Source organism: Myotis yumanensis, unplaced genomic scaffold, assembly GCF_028538775.1.
Source record: "Myotis yumanensis isolate MYYU_CA2020_CCGP unplaced genomic scaffold, mMyoYum1.0.hap1 SCAF_2, whole genome shotgun sequence".
In the NCBI taxonomy this organism is placed as follows: domain Eukaryota; kingdom Metazoa; phylum Chordata; class Mammalia; order Chiroptera; family Vespertilionidae; genus Myotis; species Myotis yumanensis.
This window is the reverse complement of record NW_027223753.1, coordinates 56559529-56580099: the sequence shown is the minus strand read 5'-3', so window position 1 is coordinate 56580099 and position 20571 is coordinate 56559529. Positions and strand designations below refer to the sequence as shown.

The following is a 20571-nucleotide window of genomic DNA, read 5'->3' as shown; positions in this document are numbered from 1 at the left end:
AAATCATAGAAGATAAATCAGACCATCAGACCTATTATGTATCTAATATTAGTACAAAAAAAGAGAATAAAGAGAATGTAGGAGAGATAATAGGTGAAAAGATAATGGCTAATAATTTTCTATTATTAATAAAAGTTGGCAATATATAGATATAGGAAGTAACTTGTTGTCTAGCAAAGTAAGTAAAGAAAATTCATGTGTAGGCACATCGTGGCATAACTTCAGGACTCCATTAACAGCAACAAGATTGTATAAGCAGCCAGAGCTGAACAGAGTAATAATAGTAAATGATAGACTTGTCAGCAACAACATAAATCAGGATACTGTGTGGAACAATATCTTGAAAGAGGTGAGAGGAAATCACTATTAACCTAAAACTTTATATCCAAAAATCAAGGATGAACTAGACCTTTTTAGGCATATGGATCAGATATGTTTTCCCTACAAATAAATCTTCACCAATGGAACTTTTAAAGGATTTATAAAAAATACAAAGAAACCCATATAAAACTTGTGATATGCCAAAAGGAATGTAGAGCATAGAAATAAAGAAGTATACATTTAAACAATTTATATATACATTTTTCTTCATTTTAAGTTTTTAATGAAAGTTGTATCTAAGATTGTCTTACTCCTGCATCTTCTCAATTGTTTCTCCTTGTATTTGCCCTTTTCCTTTCCCACTGGGTGAGATTTGGCTTTAACTTCAAGGGTCTTTTTACATCTCTGTTCAGCTTTAGTCTAGTGATAACCAGCTTGCTGGGGTGAATGCCCACATGGAAAGTTGTACCATTAGCTTTCTCCTGTGCACTCGGTCAATGTAGATGCCATATTTCTTCCTGTAAACCTGAACTGCTTTGCAATTTGCTGCCCTTTGTAAATGTCCTTGAACAACCTGAACTTCATCATTCTTTTGGATGGGCATGGATCGAATATTGTACTTCTGTCTCCGCTCTTTGGAAAGAGGAGAAGACATCATCTTCCTGAGAATGTGGGAAGGTGAATTAAAATGCCTTTTATGGTTCTTGCTCCAGTCAGAAGTCACAAAGAGACTGAACTTCATTCAGACATCTTGATCCTTCTCCCTGGCTGCTGCTCAGCCACCGAAAGAGTATGGGGACTTCGAGGTTGAGACCCACTGTATCTGTGAATGGATGGCTCCAGATTACACCCACTTTCCCATCAAATCTTCGCCCTGAACAAATTTATATTTTTAATTTAAATTTGTTTTATAAATTTAAACTATATATATTATATTAAATGAAAATAATTTCTTATGTGTGGCATTGAAAATGAGGCAGATGGAATAGACTGTACGTAGGGAGTTTATGATTGAGAATTATTCAGGCAGGGAGAAACAATTAAAATTATTGATTAATCATAGAATTTCTTAAGTATATAACTTCCAAACCAATAATAAAAAGGTGGAATAACAGTAATAGTAATTATCATAACCATACAAAGTTGAAACAAAGAGACAATAAAAGAAAGAAAAACTTAAAGAAGAATGAGTGGAAATTGCAAAGCGAGATAATAGTAATAAGTCTAAATATATCATTAATTCCCACAACTTGGAAATGAACTTAACCCCCTATAAAAGAAATGATCAAATTTGAAAAAGAAAAAATGTTTTGTTGTTTATGAGAAAGGCCTAAAATATAAGGACATGAAAGGTTGAAAGTAAAAAAAGAAAAAAGAAAAATATTCCCCCAAAAATAGTAAGCAAAAGAACACTAGCAGAAAAATACAGACTTGGGGAAAAAAGCAATTAGGGGTAAAAGTGGTTAATACCAAATTATAAAAATTAATTTTCCAGAAAGATAAAGCAATTATAAACTTGTATGTTCCTCAAAATAGTTATAGCAAAATATTTGTAGATTTATGGAAGGAAATTTAATATCATATTGGAGAATTTAAAAATACTTCACTATTATTATTTGACCAAGCAGACTAAAAAATCAATTATTGCTATTTATAAGAGCACCAATTTAAATAAAAAGGCAAAACACAATTGAAATAAAAATCTGTAAAAAGGATACAAAAGAGTATAGACATACCAACATTAACAAAATCAAAGCAAATGTAGCTATATTAATACCAGGCAAAAGAGACTTTAAGAAATGAGGTATTACTAAAGACAATAAATGACATTTTATAGTAACACTTCAAGAAGAAGATATGACAATCCTAAATATGTATGTACCTAATGACACATTTTGAAAATATAAGGCAAAAGTTGACAGCCTAAAAAAAAAAAGAAAAATTTGCAATAATAATTTTAGATTTCAATACACCCATCTCAGTAACTGATAGAATAGCAGAAAAAAAAAATAGTAAATATATTAAAGATCTGGGCCACACTAGCAATGAACTTGACTTAATTGATTTAAAGAATACTATGCACAGCCATGACAAAAATAGCTACTTTTTTTCAAGTACACATGGAATATTTATCAAAATAGACAAGATCTAGGCCATAAAACAAGTCTCAATAAATTTCAAAAACTGAAATCATGCAGCGTATGATCTTTGACCACAATGCAATTAAATTAGAAAATAGTAGCCAGAACATTTCTATAAATTCCTATTATTTGGAAATTAAGCAACACACATATAAATAACCAATGCATTAATGAAAAAAACACACAATGGAAATCAGAAAATATTTTAAACTGAATGATAATAAGATTCAACATATTTAAAACTTGTAGGATGATGCTAAAGCAGAATTTAGAGAAACATTTATAGCTCTAAATTCATGTATTACACAAGACAAGAATGGTTGAAGAATCAATGGTCTAAACCTCTACTTCAAGAAACTAAAACATGCACAGTAAATTTAACTGAAGAAAGGAGAAGGGTGAAAATCATAAAAATAAAAAATTTAAGGACACATTAAGCAAATATACAATAAAGAAAGTCAAGAGCCCTCTGGTAAATTATAATGAGAAAAAGAGATATACTAGATATCCTATAGAAATTAAAAAGAGACTATTATAAAAAACTTTATTCAATTTAGATTAAATGGATAAATTTACTAAAAAACACAATTTACAATTGACCCAAGAGGAAATAGAACTCTGAATAGCTCTATATGTATTAAAGATATTTAATCTATAATTAAAAAATCTCTTCACACAGAAAATTAAAGTTCTAAATGCCTTCAATTCTTCCAAACACTTTAGAAAGAAATACCAATATTACACAAACTCTTTTAGAACATAAAAAAGAGGAAACAATTCCTAATTTATTAATGACACCAGCATAACTTTTATACCAAAACATGACAGTTATACAAGAAAAATTATATCAAGCTATTTCATGAACAATAGTAAAAATCCTTTAAAAATATTAGCACTCAAATACAATAATATAGAGAAAGGATATTGCATCATGAGGTTTATTCTAGAATGCAAGTTGGTATTACCTTTTGAAAATCAATGTAATTTACCACAGTTACAGAATAAGGGAGAAAATCTATATGCTTATCATAATAGATGCAGAGTAAGCATTTACTTTAATCCAAAACACACTAAAGATACAAATTCTTAGCAAACTAGGAATAGAAGGAAATGCCCTTCATCTAATTAAATATATCTACAAAAAGCCTGCAACTAACATCATTTTTTGGTGAAACATTAAACAATTTTTCTCAAGGTTGGGAAGAAAATAGAGATGGCCACTCTTCAATTCTAATCAACACTGCACTGGGAGTCTTACTTAATAAGAACATAAAATATTACTATAATAAGAAAATAAAAAATATAAATTTGGAAAGAAAGGACTAAACCTGTCAGTTTTCACAAAAATAGGAAGAAAAGAATTCACAAACTTTTCAAATCACAGAGTTCATTCAGTGGTTATTCTGGATATAAGATCAATATAAAAATTAAATTTTTCTATACTAATAACAAATAGGTAGAAAATTAAGTTGAACAAAAATTATTTAAAATTGCACCAAACAAACCTATCAAATACAAGTATCTAGGATATATATTTTTAATAGGATAAAAATGTTTAAAGCCTCTATATGGAAAACATCAAATTGAGTTCATGAATTGAAAGACTTGATACTGTTAAATTGTCCACTCTCCCCCAAATGATTCTTATAATCAATTCAATCTCAATAGAAATCCCAGCATGTTTTATTAAATGTGGAAGGTGCTAACTCTGATTCTAAAATCGTATGTGGAAATACAAAGTGCCAAGAATAATTAAAGCAATATTGAAGATTAATAAGCTGGATACTTACCATTTCTAGATATAAAGACTTATGCAGTTACTAGAGGCTCAGTGCATGAAATTTGTGCATGAGTAGGGTCCCTAGTTGCCCCACCCATCCTCAGTGCCCCCACCAGGCCCCTCCTGCTGGCCCCTGGCCCCCTGTCTGCTGGCAGCCCTGGTCCCGCTGCCACCACTCCCACGCTGACAGAGCTGGCCCCGCTTGCACCTGCTGACTGCATGGAGCAATTGGAGCCGGCACCAACAGTGGGTGTGATTGGGGGCTGCTGCCCCCATTGCCCCTCAGGAGCAGGGGGAGGTGGAAAAGCCCTCAGGGGCAATCGAGGCCAGCAGCTGCTGCTCACACCCGCTGATGGAACCGAGTGATAAGGGCCAGTGCTGGCAGTGGGTGAGAATGGGGCCAGCGCTGGCAGCATGTGTGAGTGGGGCCAGCACCAGCAGTGGGTGCGAGTGGTGGCTGCTGCTCTGATCGTCCCTCAGGAGCGGGGGGGGGGGGGCGGGGTGTAGAAGCCCTGAGGGGCAATCAGGGCCAGAGCCAGCAGTGGGTGCAAACCAGGCTGGGACCGGCAGCAGGTGAGAGTGCAGGGCGGGACTGTGGCAAGTGGAAGCAGAGAATTTTCAGTAACCAGCAGAGTTCATTCCGATGACAGCCACCTGTGTCCTACCTTGGTCTTGTGCCCCCCCACCTGTTCCACCATCCCGCAGCGGCCCATGCCCACCATGTTCTGCACTCTGCTGCCTGCTGCCAAGGCCTGCCATGTTCTGCGTGCACCCCCTGGTGGTCAGTGCGAGTGGTTGAGCAGCCTTAGCATCTCATTAGCATATTATGCTTTGATTAGTTGTTTGGTTGTTCTGCCGTTCGGTCTATTTGTATATTACCTTTTTATTATATAGGATAATAATTAAGATAACATGACAATTGTGCAAGAATAAAAAATGGTATAGAATTTAGAGTCAAGAAACACCAGCATAATCTTAAAGCAAAGCAATCCAACATATATATGTAACCTGATTTACTACCAAAGCACCACTCTAATTCAGTGGAGAAAGGTGGTATCTATAATAATAAAAGCACAATATGCAAATTGACTGAACAGCCAAACAGTGGGACGACCATCTGGACGACCTTCCAGACAAAGCCAGGGCTGCAAGTCCCGAGACAGCTGGGGCTGTGAAGCCTACCTTCACACAAATTCCGTGCATCAGACCTCTAGTTTACAATAAATGGTGCTATGTCAATTGGATTTCCTTATAAGGGAAAAAACACACAAACAAAACCTTGACCCCTACATCACATCCTATCCCCAATTCAACTTGAGATGGATCATAAATCCAAATATGGAAAGGAGAAAAAAAATAAAGTTTCTATAAGAAAATATAAGAGATTGCCTTAATGACATTGGGCTTCATAAGAGTTCTTAAATAGGACACAAATTATACAGGCAATATGGATAAATTGGAATTAAAGTTATTAAATTAAGAACTTTCAGTCTTCAAAACACGCCCTTAAGACAGTGAAAAGGCAAGCCACATAGTGCAATATATAACCAACGACTTGACTCTAGATCATAGAAAGAATTCCTATACATAAAAAAATGACAATTCAATTGGAAGAATAGGAAAACACTTTGACAAGGCATGTCACAAAAGAGAATATGCAAATGGCCAATGAGCATATAGAAAGATGCTCAACATTATTATTCATCAAGAATATATAAATCTAAACCCATAATGATTTACAACTATATAGAAAGCAAAAGGGTTAAATGTATAAGGATTGGCAATACCAAGAGTTGGTAAATACGTCCATAACAGGTATATTCATAACAGCCTTAAACTGGAAACCACCCAAAGACCACCATCTTTAGAACTGGTATTCAAATGTGATACTATCCAACAACCACAAAGGAACTACTGCGATATGCATTGACAGGGATGAATCTTACAAACATAATTTTGACTGAAAGAAATTAGACACAAGAAGTACATACCATATAATTCTATTCATATAAAATTTAAAAACAGGTAAAAGAAATCTGCATTGATGGGGGTCAATGGTTAGCATTTACAAGAGAGTTGAAGAGAGCATGAGTGAGCTTTCCAGGTGCTGGAGATGTGCTATATTGTGATCCCGGTATTGGTTATATGTGTGTACAGATATAGAAAATTTCATCAATATATATACAAACATCTGTGTACTTTATTGAATAAAAACAACTCAGTAAAAATTAGTGACTTAAAAAATGAATAAGCATGGCATTCTTCAAGAAAAATAAGGTGAGGGGAAATAGCTCTACCAGATATCAAGACTTACTATAAAGCTATGTAATTAGGACTGTGTGGGGATAGACAATTCAATTAGAATGGGCCAGAATACAGAGAACAGAAGTAAATTCTCACATATACAGAAATTTCTTTGCAGATCACTGGAAAAGAATGAATTCTTCAGGAGATGGTGCTGGGACAGTTGGTATCTACAAAAAACAAAAGTGATTTTTACCTCACTTTCTACAAAAATATAAGTCCCTTACTGCCCCATGAAAGACAAAAACTTTGAAAATTTCAAGATCAAAATGTAGAAAAATAGTTATTGATAAGGGCTGTGGAAGATTTATTAAATAAAATATAGGCACCTCTAATGGTATAAGAAAAGATAGAAAACATGACTGCACTGAAATTTAACACTTTTCTGTTCATTGAAAGGCATCAGTGAAAAAGAAAAGACAAGCCACAGATTAGAAGAAGATATTTGCAACACATGCCATAAAAAACACACAGTATCTAGAATATATTAAAAATTCCTTCAAAGAGAAAAGGAAAGTAAAGTAACCAGCAGAAAGGTGGACAAAGATGAAGAGCCATTTCACAGATGAGGTCATACTAATGAAGAAAAAAATACTAAACTTCATAAGTTTAGTCAGAGAAATACAAGTTAAGGTCACAATGAGATAAAATTTACATGTACCAGATGGGCAAAATTTGCAGTCTGAAAATACCAAGCCAAGTGTTAGCAAAAAAGTGAACAATTACTGTTAGGAATATAAAGTGTCCAGCCACTTTGGAAGACAATCTGGCAAAATCATGCACATGTGAACAACTTCCCTTTATAGCCCCACAATTTTATTTTTCAGCATATACTCTATATAAAAATTCTTGTACACGTGCACTAAAAGAACTTTCCAAGAGTGTTCATAAAAGCATTGTGCATGTTAGCAACATACTGAAAACCTTAATGTTCACTAAAAGAAGAATGGATAAAAATAAAATATGACATATTCACACAATAGCAGTATGCAACAGTGAAAATAAACTAGAGTTACATGCAAAATAAATAAATAAATCCTGGGGGATAAAAGAAAGTATTAGAAAACTAAACACACTGTTTTATTAACCTTATGTTAATTAATATGCAAAACTAAACAATAGATTATTCATTGATATATCTGTATATAATAAAACTATTTAAAAGCAAGAGTATGGTAAATAGAAAATCCAGGACAATAGAAGGAACATTCATGTAGGTTAATGGCTAGTGGTAATATTCTTCTTATGTTTGCTTCATGATTTACATATGTGAAACTATTATTTGGTATGTATCAAATATGACATATACTATAAATATGATGTGATAGAATTGCTACCTGTAGGATTAAATTTCTGCCACGAAGTACAAGGTGACTGAGGGCAGACTTTGGAGACAGACCCTGTGGCTTCTAACCCGACTTTCCCACTTACTAGCCTCTGACCTTGGGAAAGTTACTGAAGGGCCCTGTGCCTCAGTTTTCACATCTATAAAACGGGAACAATAAAAGAACCTATGTATTTATTGGGACAATTGTGCAGATTAAAGGCATTTCTATATGTAAAGCACTTGGAATAGTGCCTGGTATGTGGCAGCCATGTGTCCACTCTCTTGTTCATCACTCTGGGGGGTCAGATACACAAACTCTCTTTGTCTTCCTGTACTTATTTGCACAATGGCACAATAGGATTACTGTGAAATGATATATACAAAGCAAATGCAAAGCGCCCAGCAGATATTCAGTAGCTAAAATGCAACTGGAAGATTTTGATTCAATCTCATGGATTTCCTATATTTGGTTTTGAAATTGAAGAACTAGTCACATGGTAAAGAACTAAAGATGCTAACCCTTGAGATGATTTATGTAGTAAAGCAAAGACATTCTTTTAATGTGTAGTTAGACATGGCATGTATTAGATTTTCTCTGAACACCCCTGTTGGGATTCGGTTTGAAATCCTGCTCTGATATCTTTTTAAATATTTTATGAAATAACATTATGTGATTATAATAACAATTTTGAAATTGTGAGAAAATCTCTAATCCTATCCATTCAGAAATAAGCATTTTTCTCAGTTTCATGCTGTGTCTTCTAGTGCTTTTTCCTACACTTTACAAAATGAAATTGAGATTACACAATTGTGGAAGAGTAGATGATGAAAGGAATTCTGTGCTTAAGAAAGTAATGATTATGATCTTTTGTCGAGGTAGCCACTGGATGCTAACTCACCTTTACTGACTTTGTGCCATCTTGCCTTCACAAGCAACCTGGAAGTAACTGGACACCAGGTGCTGGCCAGGTAGTAACTCAGGAACCTGGAATGCCCCACCTTTTCCCATGAGTTCTTTCCCCTCCCATTTGGATAGAGATGAAACCATTTTGGATCGCTTCATAGAAACACAAGGGTTCTGTTTTTTTGTTTGTTTCATTTTGTTCTTAAGACAAATGTAAACTTAATTTTTATAGACCCTCAATAACCACCAGTTGGATTTCCAGCAACTTTTGGAAGCTGTCAAGTTCAAGGCAGTCTGTAACTCATCTCATTTTAGCCTCCCTTTTGTAGTTGAACCACAGAAGTCAGAGCTCTCATGGCCCTTCTGCGTACGGTATAGCCTTTGTCAATAGTAACTTTAATTTGTGCTACTAACAGCGAGGACACAAAGCTCGCTGAGCTTTGCTTCACCTGTGTTCAGTACAGCCAGCGTTACCAAACCCAATGAGTTCAGCAACATTATTCTACCAACATCTAGGTCAGCTCTGCTGATTAAAAACATCATACACCTGCCACCTCTTAAAATGTAACTATTTTATCACCTATTCTGTCTCCTGTACATCTTAAATGGAAGACTGTATATCAATTACCAATCCAATAGGTATAGGTCAACATTAAGAGGTTATCATCAACAACAGACATTTATTGACTGCCTATTGTGTGCAAGGCACTGTACTAGGCATGAGGCTACAAAGATAAAGGAGCAACAGTTCCTGCCCTCAAGGAGCTTACAGTCTAATTAGACTGACAGGTCACATACATAAGAAGACAGAACAACCCAAGGTAGTATGTAACATTAGAGCTCTAAGTAGAAACAAACAGGAGTGCAGCGCTTTTTTTTTTTTTTTTTTTTTTTTTTGCATTTCCATGTTGGTTCAATACCCTGAGTTGGTGGGGACGAGTGAGATAGAATAGAGGGCTTACTCCTGTTCATGTTTGAATGTTATGGACACTCTACCACCGCTCTCCATTCCAAATTATCTTCTGGCGTATACTAGAACCTAGGCAATTGGTTCACTTTTCCCTCCAAGGCCTTAGCATCACAGTTCTTTTGTTGAGGTGGCCTTTTGATAGGGTGACTCACTATCCTGGTTTGCCCAGGACTGTCCTGGTTTCAGTACCAGGAGTCTGTGTCTTGGTCCTCCTTCCCTCTCCTACTCCCCTGGATCTGGGAAACCAGGATGGTATTTCAAAAACCCTTGTCTTGTAGCCAGATATACTCCTCTCACCTAATATGGTCATGGCAGGACCCACCCCAAACCTGTTCCTAAGATAGGTCTCTAGTTTAAAAATCTACCGGGGAGACCTTAACAGCTCCCAAAGACTGCTGGTTTAAGAGCACACTGTGGACAACAAAAAGCCTACCATGAGAGAATGATAACAACAAGACAAAATGAGGTTCAAGAGAGAAGCAGTGAGGATGGAAGAAGTAACTAGATCAGGTATGAAATATGCAGGCGTGTTATCACCTGACAATTCAGTGAGAGAGAATGGGAACAGAGACCCTTCTCTCAGAGTAGGTCTATTGGGCAATCTCAATCATCACCCTCTTGGAAGCCAGGGTATATTTCTGAAATGAGGCCATGCCTACATGAGGGTAAATATTTGGTCTATTGTAAATAGGTACTTAAGTGTTTAAATAACACTATCTTAGTCCTAACAGAATTTCAGCTTTTCCTTCCACTTTTACCTAGCATTCATTTAGCTTCGAAATCAAGATTTTTAATCTTTGAGGGGGGTTTTGATTTAAAAAATGAGGTTGTAGCCGGCCACTGTGACTCAGTGGTTGAGCATCAACCTATGAACCAGAAGGTCATGGTTCAATTCCCAGTCGGGGCACATACCCAGGTTGTGGGCTTGGTCTCCAGTGGGGGGATGGAGGGTACAGGAGGCAGCCAATTAATGATTCTCTCTCATTATTGATGTTTCTATTTCTCTCTCCCTCTCCCTTCCTCTCTGAAATCAAGAAAAATAATTTAAAAAAATGAGTTTATATCCTTCCATTTAAACGTAATTCAAATAATACTCTCAACAATGAAGGTTAAGATAAATAACTAAATAAATGTAATTCAAATAGATCAGTAATGGAGAGAATTTCAGAAAACAAAGGTAATCTGTCTTGAGAAGTGTTGTTTGGGATCTGATACACATATCTAGCAGTCACTAAGGACTCCACGAAACCACACACGATTTTCTCTTTTAGGTACAATAGTTCGTGTTTTGCTTTCACTTAATTTTTGAAAAAAAGGTCTAACTCTGAAATCTTAGGAAGTTGCTGAACCGCCCTGGTTTTACATCTAGCCCTTAGGAACACATACCAGGGTTACTGAAGCGCAAGGACTCAGTTACCAAACACCCATCAACCACAATGGAAACCACACAGCGAAGTCCCCACAGAGCACACTGAATATTCACCTCCTAATGTTCTTTTAATGTACGCTTTCTTGGGTGAATATTTACTATAGAATATTAAATGCAAGTTCCTCTTTTCATGGGCCATTTGAAGTGATTGATTTTGTTTGTGAATTCCTGTATCTTTGCTCATAATGGCTATCTATTGTAATGGCCTCTGCCAAATGTTGTTGCGTTGAAATAAGAGATGCTACGGATCGTCCAGCTGTGGCTTTGTGCTACTGGGGTCTTAGGCTAGAAGGAAGCTGATGACAGCTGGGGAGAGAAGAAAAAGGTATGTAACATAACGAGGATGACTTAGGCTTCAAACACAATCAGATACTGAAATCACTGAAGTCTGTAAACATGGTTTTATAGTCACCTTTTATATCAGAGTTGATGCTTAATGGCGTTGAATGGTGTTAAGACTGATAGTTATGAAATAGTGGCAATATAAGAATTCAATTGCCCACAACCAGGTCCATCAGCACAATCTATCAGAATTCTAGGCATTTTCTTTAAATGCTGTAATAAAACCACTGCCTAAGTGATAATTTCTTACATTTATTTATAGCATGTTTTAAAAAATATAAACTCACACACTCACATGTCCTAGCTACACATGTATTTAAAATATTTCCCAGTGAAGACAGAAATTTCAGAATTTTTTTTTTCACTCTTTTGGGTATTTGAGAGGGAGGAGTTACAAAAAAAGATGAAGCTATCATGAGGTCTTTAAAAAACAAACAAACCCTAAAACTTGAAGATAACACAGACATTTGAGATATTATTGGATTAGTAATATATACTTCGTTGCATTTCCCAAGTATGCCTTCTTAACTGTCCATAAAAGTAGTTAAAGGAGCTACTTATACCTGAACAATATAATCCCTTCAAGTGATGGTAAGGGTGGCCTGTAAGTCAATTATCTAAAGTTTATACACTTTTCAAAGGCTCATAAAGTATTGTGTATTCAGAGTCCATGCTGCAGAAGAGATTGTACTGGAAAAAAATTCTCTTTACAAACTATGAGAAAATTTATAGGACACATTCCAGTATGTTTTGAACAGACATTTCAATTGTACTGGCTTTTAATAGCTCAAGCCACACCACGATAACACCAACTTCATTTTGCTATATGTATAAATATCTAGGCTGTGTTTGCATCTCAACAACCAGACTCCAGGTAATTAATAGTACCAGTTATTGCAGGGACATGGGATCTTAGTACTGATTAAGGACAGGGAAAAGAACTGGTAATGTGAGACAACTTCTTGAATCACAAGCCAGGTCATGTTCTGTAAAAACAACATCAGTCTTCATACCTGGTAGTTGCTGGTGCCTTCAAATTTGGCATTAGAGAAACTAATGCCTCTTAATCCATGGGTAAAAAAACACACACACTGCTATATCTTTTAAAAGACTATTTTTGAACAATATTACTTGCTTAAATGAAAATCTCTCATACCGACTGACCTTGGCTCTGAACAAAATAAATCCTTCACACTCCTCCACACCAGGGATGAATTGTGGTGAATATAATGTAAGATCTGCAGGGAGTGAATCTAAATAGTTCATAGGATAAATGCATGATATGATAGGAAAATCCTCCTGACAGACTCACAGAAGTGCAGTCCCTTGCTCTTGTAGTCAGGCAACACCATGGAAGTTCTCTCTCTTTCTTCTCTCTCTCTCTCAAAGCAGGGAGTAGATTTTAGTTACTGGGGACCAGGGATAACCTATGTTTTTAATCACAAGAGGGAGATAGGTAGTAGGGCAATATGAAAGGCCCCTGGTACTGTGGAAGCCCCATCATTCCAAGTTCAAGGTCCTGAAATGACTCAAAGTCCCATAGAATTTCAGGTTTGGAATGAAATGTTAAGAGGTCATCTAGTACAGGGACATCATTCTGCAGAAGAGGAAACCAGGGCTTAAGTGAACTCCACCAATTATTACTACAGGAAACTATCTTTCAGTTTCTCTTCTTCGTCTCTTTCTGTGTTAATGACACAGTTTTTGGTTTTCAGTTTTGTCATTTGGAGCATTTCTGCACCTTGGAAAATGTTATAGCTATTCTGGAAGCCTAAGGGTTCAGAAAATGCAAGACAACATTGCCGAGCGAAAATTCCAACTGCATGCTGACAATGAGCCTTGTGAGCACAGCAACTCATCAACCCGATTCGAGGCCTTTCCAGCCATCGTTGGGGATTCAAGAGTTAGAATAAAATACCTAAGTAAAGATAGGGCTAAATTACCACATAATAATCTATAAAAATACTGGCCTAGAGTACACTACAAAACTCTTCGTAAATAAATACTGGGCATTTACTTTATGAAAGTCCGTGGAGCTGTGCTCATCAGAAACACTTTCAGGCAGCTTTATACAAACCACACACACCGGGGCCAACAGATGACAAAGGTTATAGGTCAGGCCAGGATACACCTTGATAGAAAAGTGACTTTTGACATGGCATTTCTATAAAGGAATGCACCTAATAGATGCTGTTGAGCTGCTCATGTTTCAGTTTTGAAGGCAATACTTAAAGAGACCCAAAATGTAACCATGGCAGCATCATTGAAATAAGAGGTCTGCTTCTTTGAAAGGGAGAACACGCATCAGAGTGCATTAATTCTGGCATTTTCCTGTAAGCCAGCGGTGCTGTTTTGTAGTCACTTCTCGTAGGCATCTGCACATGGTACTTCTTGACGAGTGAAGCCATTTCCTGCCAGTTCTGTTCCTCTTTCGTGTCTGGGGCTCAGGAAGTCCAGTGGCCTGGTGTCTGGTACAGTGGGTGCTTGGGGTTTAGGTCTGACACGCTTATTCCTCAGAACACAGGTTTATTCTCAGGATGATTTATAGCAAGTGATTCTGGTTTCCAGTCTGGTTGAAAAAAGTGAATATTGAATGTCCGTGCCCAGTTCTTAAAGACTCGTTTCTCCGTGATGAAGCGGTGATGACTGCCCTTCCGCCCTCGCTCATGGGACAGGTACATTGTACATTCATCGGGTCCGAAAGGTTCATAATAGTGATAAGGGACTGAAGGATGGTTAGGATCCCTGTAGAAGGAAGATGAAATAAGTCATTAAAGCAAAAAAAAAAAGTTCCTTTGACTGACTGAGGTAAGAGTTATCTTTAATAAGCTGGTAAGCACAAATCATATTTTCAAGTTAAATGAATTTCAACAAATGTTTTCATTCCGATGTTTAAGCCATAAGCACGCAGAGAGGTTTTATGTTGTGAAATAAAAACAGTGGCCATCATTATCAGACAGAGAGATTAGAACAGTACAGTAGGATGTTCAGGCTTTTGGGATTCAAAAACTATATATTATTAAGACCCAACTAGACTCCTTACTTCTACTCTTGCACCCATACTGTCTATTACTACAAGCATCTCTAGAGATATTTGTAAAATAAAAACAGATCATTTCCCTTCCCTATTCCAACTCCAAAATGGTCCAGAGACATCCAATTATACTAAGAGGATGGCCTTATAGGGTGTTAGTGATCTGACTCCTTTCCAGACACAGCCTTCTCCTAACCCACTTGACCTTGTCCCCTAGTCATACTGGCCTCTGGTCGTCAACCCCTCCAAGCTCGTCCCGACCTTGCGGCCTTTGCCCTTGAGGGCCATCACCTGGCTGGAACATGCTCTCACCAGCTCACTCCTCTCACCTTTGAGGATGGACTCAAATGTACTCTCCTCAGAGAAGCTTTACCTGGCGCCCGCCCCTTCACGCCCTCTCACTCGGATTTATTTTCTTTACAGCATCTGTCTGAAGCTGCTGTTGTTTCCTTGCTCATTGTCTGTTCATGAGGTCAGGTCTTTGTCTTGTTCCTAGTAGGTGCTCAATAAATAATTTTTGAATTTCTGTTGTTGAAAGAAATTTATATGGAGCTAGAGCTACACAGCAAGCCTCTAAAGACAATCTCCTCTCCAGGTATGGAAGGCTGATGATCTTAATTTGATTGCTTGAAAAAGAAAGAAGACAGAAGTCACAATGCCTTCATTTTCCTCCTGTTGTCCAGACAGATGACGATGCACTCAACTCTAGAGTCTCTAAACCCAGAAACTCCAAATCCTCAGTCCCCGCTGTGCAGCCTGACAGTCCCAACGTTTTCACGTCTATATCCGTCTCCACTTCAAACGAGAAACATTGGCTCATGTCTTCAAGGTTGTGTGTGCCTTGTTGTAGGGTTACTAAAATATCTATAACCAAAGAGCCCTGGTTTCAGACTGGCTTTCATTCTAGGCCAGTCTACTCTACCTCTTCTGTCTTGAAGTCTAGATGGTAAGGTTAGTTATGATATCCCAATAGGTAAGTCTTCCTACCTTGAGCTAACCAGTATTGGGGCAGAGATTATGCTCTTTTTTGTCTCTTCTTAGCTCTCTTCTTAAAAGGGCCAGGCAGCTCCAGCCAGTTTGGCTCAGTGGATAGCGCATTGGCCTCTGGACTGAAGGGTGCCTTGGTTGAAAGCTCGATCCCTGGCCCTCACATCGATGTTTCTCTCTCTTTATCTATCTCTCCTCCTCCCTTCCACTCTCTCTAAAATCAATGAAAAAATAACCTCAGGTGATGATTTACCAAAAACAAACAAACAAAAAAGGGCCAGGCATTCCAGCAAACCACCTTTCAGCACCTAGTGTCCTGGGTCCCCTTCGGTCCCCAAGATGCTCATCCTGTTAGACACCTATTCATTTTCTTCGGAGGAGATCAATACACAAACGGCTTTTAGGGTAGCAACTCTACTGGAGTCAGGGATCGAAGTATTCTATCAAGAGGGGTGTTGAGTGTGTGGCTCTGACAACAATAAACCTTTGAGCTGCCTCTCCTCGGAGGTTAAAGTTCTTCCAGGAAGAGAGATTTATTTTGGTCATGCAACATTCAAACATTCCTCATCCTGGGTTGGATGCTGTGCTGAATGAGTACTTTGCATCTCTATTATGCCCGTCTCAGAAGTATCTATATGTTGTGTAGTGAAACATCAGCAACTGTCCTGTCTAGTTATGACAGATGTCACTTATTTACTTACCCTAGAAATTGGAGTCTCCTTAAATAGAATATGTGTTCAATATAGAAAATGCATGCTAGGAAAAGAGTAAGTTGGAACTACCACTATGAAAAAAAGAAAAGCAATAGAATCTTGTGAGACAAATCTCCCTAAAACTTCCATGGCATAATTTGGGGAACCATGCCAAGTTCATGCTGCCGTGGCCTACCTGGGGTTAAGCTTCTAATCCAGTACAGATCAGGCTTTAAGTCTGATTCCTCTAAGTTTTGGACATATTCTTGGCATCAATCTGACTGAAGAAACAATTAGGTTTCTAAAAATAACCAGGAGATTGATTTGGCACCTGGGATAGAGGGAAATTGGAAACCAGTTGAAGGATGCTGGAGGATCAATTTCCTCATTCAGGATGACCATCGCTTTGAATGAAACCCTATCTGGCTCTATATTGATTACCTAAAGGGAGAATTAAATTTACATATTTGGTAAATTTAATTCTTGATTTCAAAGGTGTCCAAAGCAGTGGGGGTTGTTTGCATCCACTACGATTCTGTCCAAATGGCAGACACGTGCTTTGTGGGACTGAGGAGGCAGAGCCGCAGCCCAGCTGTAATCCACCTTTCCATTCAGAAAGCCCTTCGCAGTTCAAGGTCAAACCTGACTTTCTAAAGGCTGCCGTGGCTTTTTCCTTCTTCACCTGATCCCGGTGGAAACAACAATAAATATCAGCAGAAATGCCACACCAGGAGGCCACAGTTGTAAAGGGAAGGTCTGTCCCTAAGTCCCTGTTTGGGGCCAGGGGACCTGAAGGAGTCAAGGTGGGTGTAAGGCAGGGGCGGTAGCTAATCACAGAGCCGGTTACCTAAGCGGCTGCAGCCTGTCATCAGTACTCCAGGGCCAGAGCGGAGCTAGTCCTGCAGAATAATGAGAGGAGGAAATTTTTTTTCTTTATGAAGGAAGCAGGTGGGGAGAGTGAGAGAACTCACATTTAGTGCACACGGGGAGCTTTAAAGGAATACCGTTGTCTGTGTTCCACCTCCATAGATTCGGATTTAATTGACTTGGAGAGGGTCCCAGGCATGGGTGTTTAAAAAAAATGCCTTAGGTTTCAGTATCAAAATAAATAATGATGGTATGGATTATAAAACCCATAAAATAAAATAAATATCCATGAGTCCATGATGGTCTTAATAAACAACTGAGTAATTAAATAAATGAGGGAGATGAAATGGCATTTCCTTAGAGAAGAATTCCAATGAACAAATCTAGAAAGAATGGGGGAATAGAAATCACCATTAAAAGAGCATAGTCATTGTTTCAGGCAAGATGCACCAATGAATAGAACATTAGTGGGGACATAGATAGGAGAATTGGGTTATTTGCGTATAGTATCTTTCCCCAAGCTACTTATTAATGACAAAGGGGAAAATAGTAACTTTTCAATGAGTAAACTCAGCAGACACCATTTCAACCAAACGATAAGGGTTAACATGGCCAGCAATAAGACATTTTGACACCATGGACCTCTTGATATAAGATGCTAAGGGCTTATCTCTTCTGTGATATCCTTCCCAGTAATGTGTAACCTCAATATAATCACAGAAATACAAAGCGAGGGACATCCTACAGTAATGACCAGAATTCTTCAAAAACATCAAGGTCGTGAAAGATAAGGAAAGACTGAGGTCACAGATGGGAGGAGACTAAGGACACATGACAAGGAAAAGCAAAGGCATCCTGGGTTGGGTCTTCCAAGGACTAAAGGGCATCAGTAAGAAAACTGCAGAAGTCTGAGTAAAGTCTAGCTTTGTTAGGAGTATTACACTGGTGTTAATTTCGTAGTTTTGATAATTGGACCTTAATTATGCAAAATATTAACGTTAGGGGAAGCTGGGTGAAAGGTATACCAGAACTCTCTATATTATTTTTGTAAGTTTTTCTATAAGTCTAAAACTTGATGATCAAAACATAAAATTAAAAAGATATAATAATGTTACAAAGCTCCTTAGGGGATTCTTCTATGCAGCCAGGTTTGAGATGGCTGATTTAATTAAATACCTGCTAAGGACTTGGTGCTTAAGTTACATTACCGCATGTACTCCTCCATTCATCTAAGGTAAGTATACCTGCTACATTTGATAGGTGAGTGTCTGGCACCCGGGTAGAGTCTAGTGCCTGGCTTCATTCACGGGCCACCCAAGGTGCCAGACTTGACCGTTTCAACCCCAAAACCAGTGCTCAGCACTCTACATAGACCAATTTATCTACTCCTCACTGCACGCTAGTGAAAAAGGTACTGTCATTATTGCTATTTTACAGATGAGAAAACTCATGCAGAGAGAAATTGGAGAACTTTCAGGGCCTAATTTTGGACCAAAGTTGTCCTCTTAAGAGTGAGGTTTTGTGTCTTGGAAAAACTCCTGTCTCACCACATGGGTTTCTGTATTAATGGCACCCCAGGTTCCCACTGGGGTTGGCAACACATGGTTGGGAACAACTTTGTCCTTGTGCATTTTCCCAAGCACCTATCCACAGAGGTGCCCCGAGCTTGTGCAGCTGGTCAGGGTGTGAAGCAGAGGTCTCTTGCTCATGAACAATCCTGCCCACTAATGTTAATGGCAGCGGGAGTTTGTCATGTCCCATTTTTCAACCTTCTAAAGCTAAGCTGTACAACTGGAAAGAAACCTATAACATTAACAAGCAAGGGAGGATAATTGCATTTCCGGATATGATCTAGGTTAGCCCTGCTCTCTGTGTTTGCGGCTGGATTATCTATAAGGAAAGAATGATGCCTTTGCTTCTCTCTAGACGCTCTCTCTAAACACTCTTCTATTCTTGGCGTGGTACTTGGCATACTAGGTAGTCAGGAAATGTTTGAGGAAGGGAGTGAAATCAATAACTGTCAAGTGTCTGCGTTGTTCTGAAATTGGCTTGCAGGGGGGCCTTTGGGAACACTGTGTAGCATTCAGAAGAAAATGTTCCTGAAACAGGCCTTCCCAAACATCTGCCTCAGGCCGATGAGACCCACTGAGCCACCTTTATTCTGCTGCCTGATTCCTTGTCTTCGGAGCCTCTTTTGGAAGGTAAACTGCTGCACACCTTAGAAGTTGGCAGAATAATACTTGTGTATTTGGGGCACACTGAGCACCAAGAGACTGCAGCTGTTTACCCATCTTCGGGCAAAGAGCCAATGCGAGTCACCTGAACTTACCCCCCCTAAACCCAGGAAGCTCAGGTGGTGCCATAACATCTCACAATATATCAGGGGTGCTGTACTCACAGGAGAGAGAAGGAAGGTATTGAAAACCCCTAGTGACTGGTAAGACATGGTCGAATTATGGCAAAGAAAGAAGAAGCAATAAGCATCTAGGAAGAAAGACAATATATTTAAAGACTATGCCATAGAATGGGAACCACACAGGTGCATTACCACTTCCTACCCGTCCTCCATAAGCATCTAACTCCACGTGTGTACGTGGCCATGTAGGAACTTTCTCTGTTATGCTGGCAGCTGTATTCATGTTCACAAGCTAATAATTCTAGAAGAATCAACTCTCTGGTACTCACTATGCCTTTGAGATGTCCTTCACATTAGAGATGAGATATTAATTTAGTTCCATGACAGTGATCACTCTGAGTCATTACTCCTCTAATTAAGACTGAAGAAATAATGGGTAGCTGAGAGTTGTAAACTTGGCAATGTGTTAAGTATGACCAGAAATAAGATTATTAGAAAGAATTTAAGTGCTTGGCTCATTATTATTGCCAATAATTTATAATGGAAAACAAGATGAATAATACTCGGTTTAGAAAGCAATGATAACAAATCTTTTCACTGCAATTCATAGTCCCCTGAGGGAGAGTGGATTGGCTTCCTGTGTGAGTATGGCATGACTTAAGGGTCCACTGTCCACACAATAGTGTGTTTTGATGCTGTCTAGGATGCAGCAGGGGATGGATTTTCTCCAGCTTTCTGACCCCGGACGAGCCTGGAGTCTGGTGATGGAAGGCAGGATAGACATTGATGCCTGACGCCTGAGCCCCTGTTGGAGGACCCAGTGCCAGCTCTGGTTGAGAATGAAACAGGAGGCCACAGTGACTTCTGAGGACCCTCGAAATCTGAATTTGCCATTTGCGATTACACTTCTTGTTCACCTGACACTTTTGGTCTTGAGATAAGTTTAGAATCAGTCTCTTAAACACTGTCAAGGAAAGGGAGGTTTTAAAATTTATCTATTAAGCCAACCCATATTAAAATACACAGCAAGTGCAAGACACAATAACAACTGCTAAAGCTACACATGCGGACATGACCCCTCCTCTTAAGGATCCTGCGGGCAAATGAAGGAGATGGA

General features: G+C 38.3%; 1 protein-coding gene and 1 pseudogene across 1 annotated transcript in view; both read right to left on the bottom strand.

Annotated features, from left to right (window-relative positions):
• Window positions 1-588: 588 nt before the first annotated feature.
• Window positions 589-1063, bottom strand: LOC139002416 (large ribosomal subunit protein uL24-like; annotated as a pseudogene).
• A 10691-nt stretch (window positions 1064-11754) lies between these two features.
• Window positions 11755-20571, bottom strand: part of ST6GALNAC5 (ST6 N-acetylgalactosaminide alpha-2,6-sialyltransferase 5) — a 165052-nt gene continuing 156235 nt past the window's right edge. Inside the window, exon 5 of the mRNA XM_070405400.1 lies at window positions 11755-14263. Within this exon, the coding sequence (XP_070261501.1) occupies window positions 14032-14263 (232 nt within the window). The 3' untranslated portion in view covers window positions 11755-14031. The remainder of the gene's footprint in view (window positions 14264-20571) is intronic.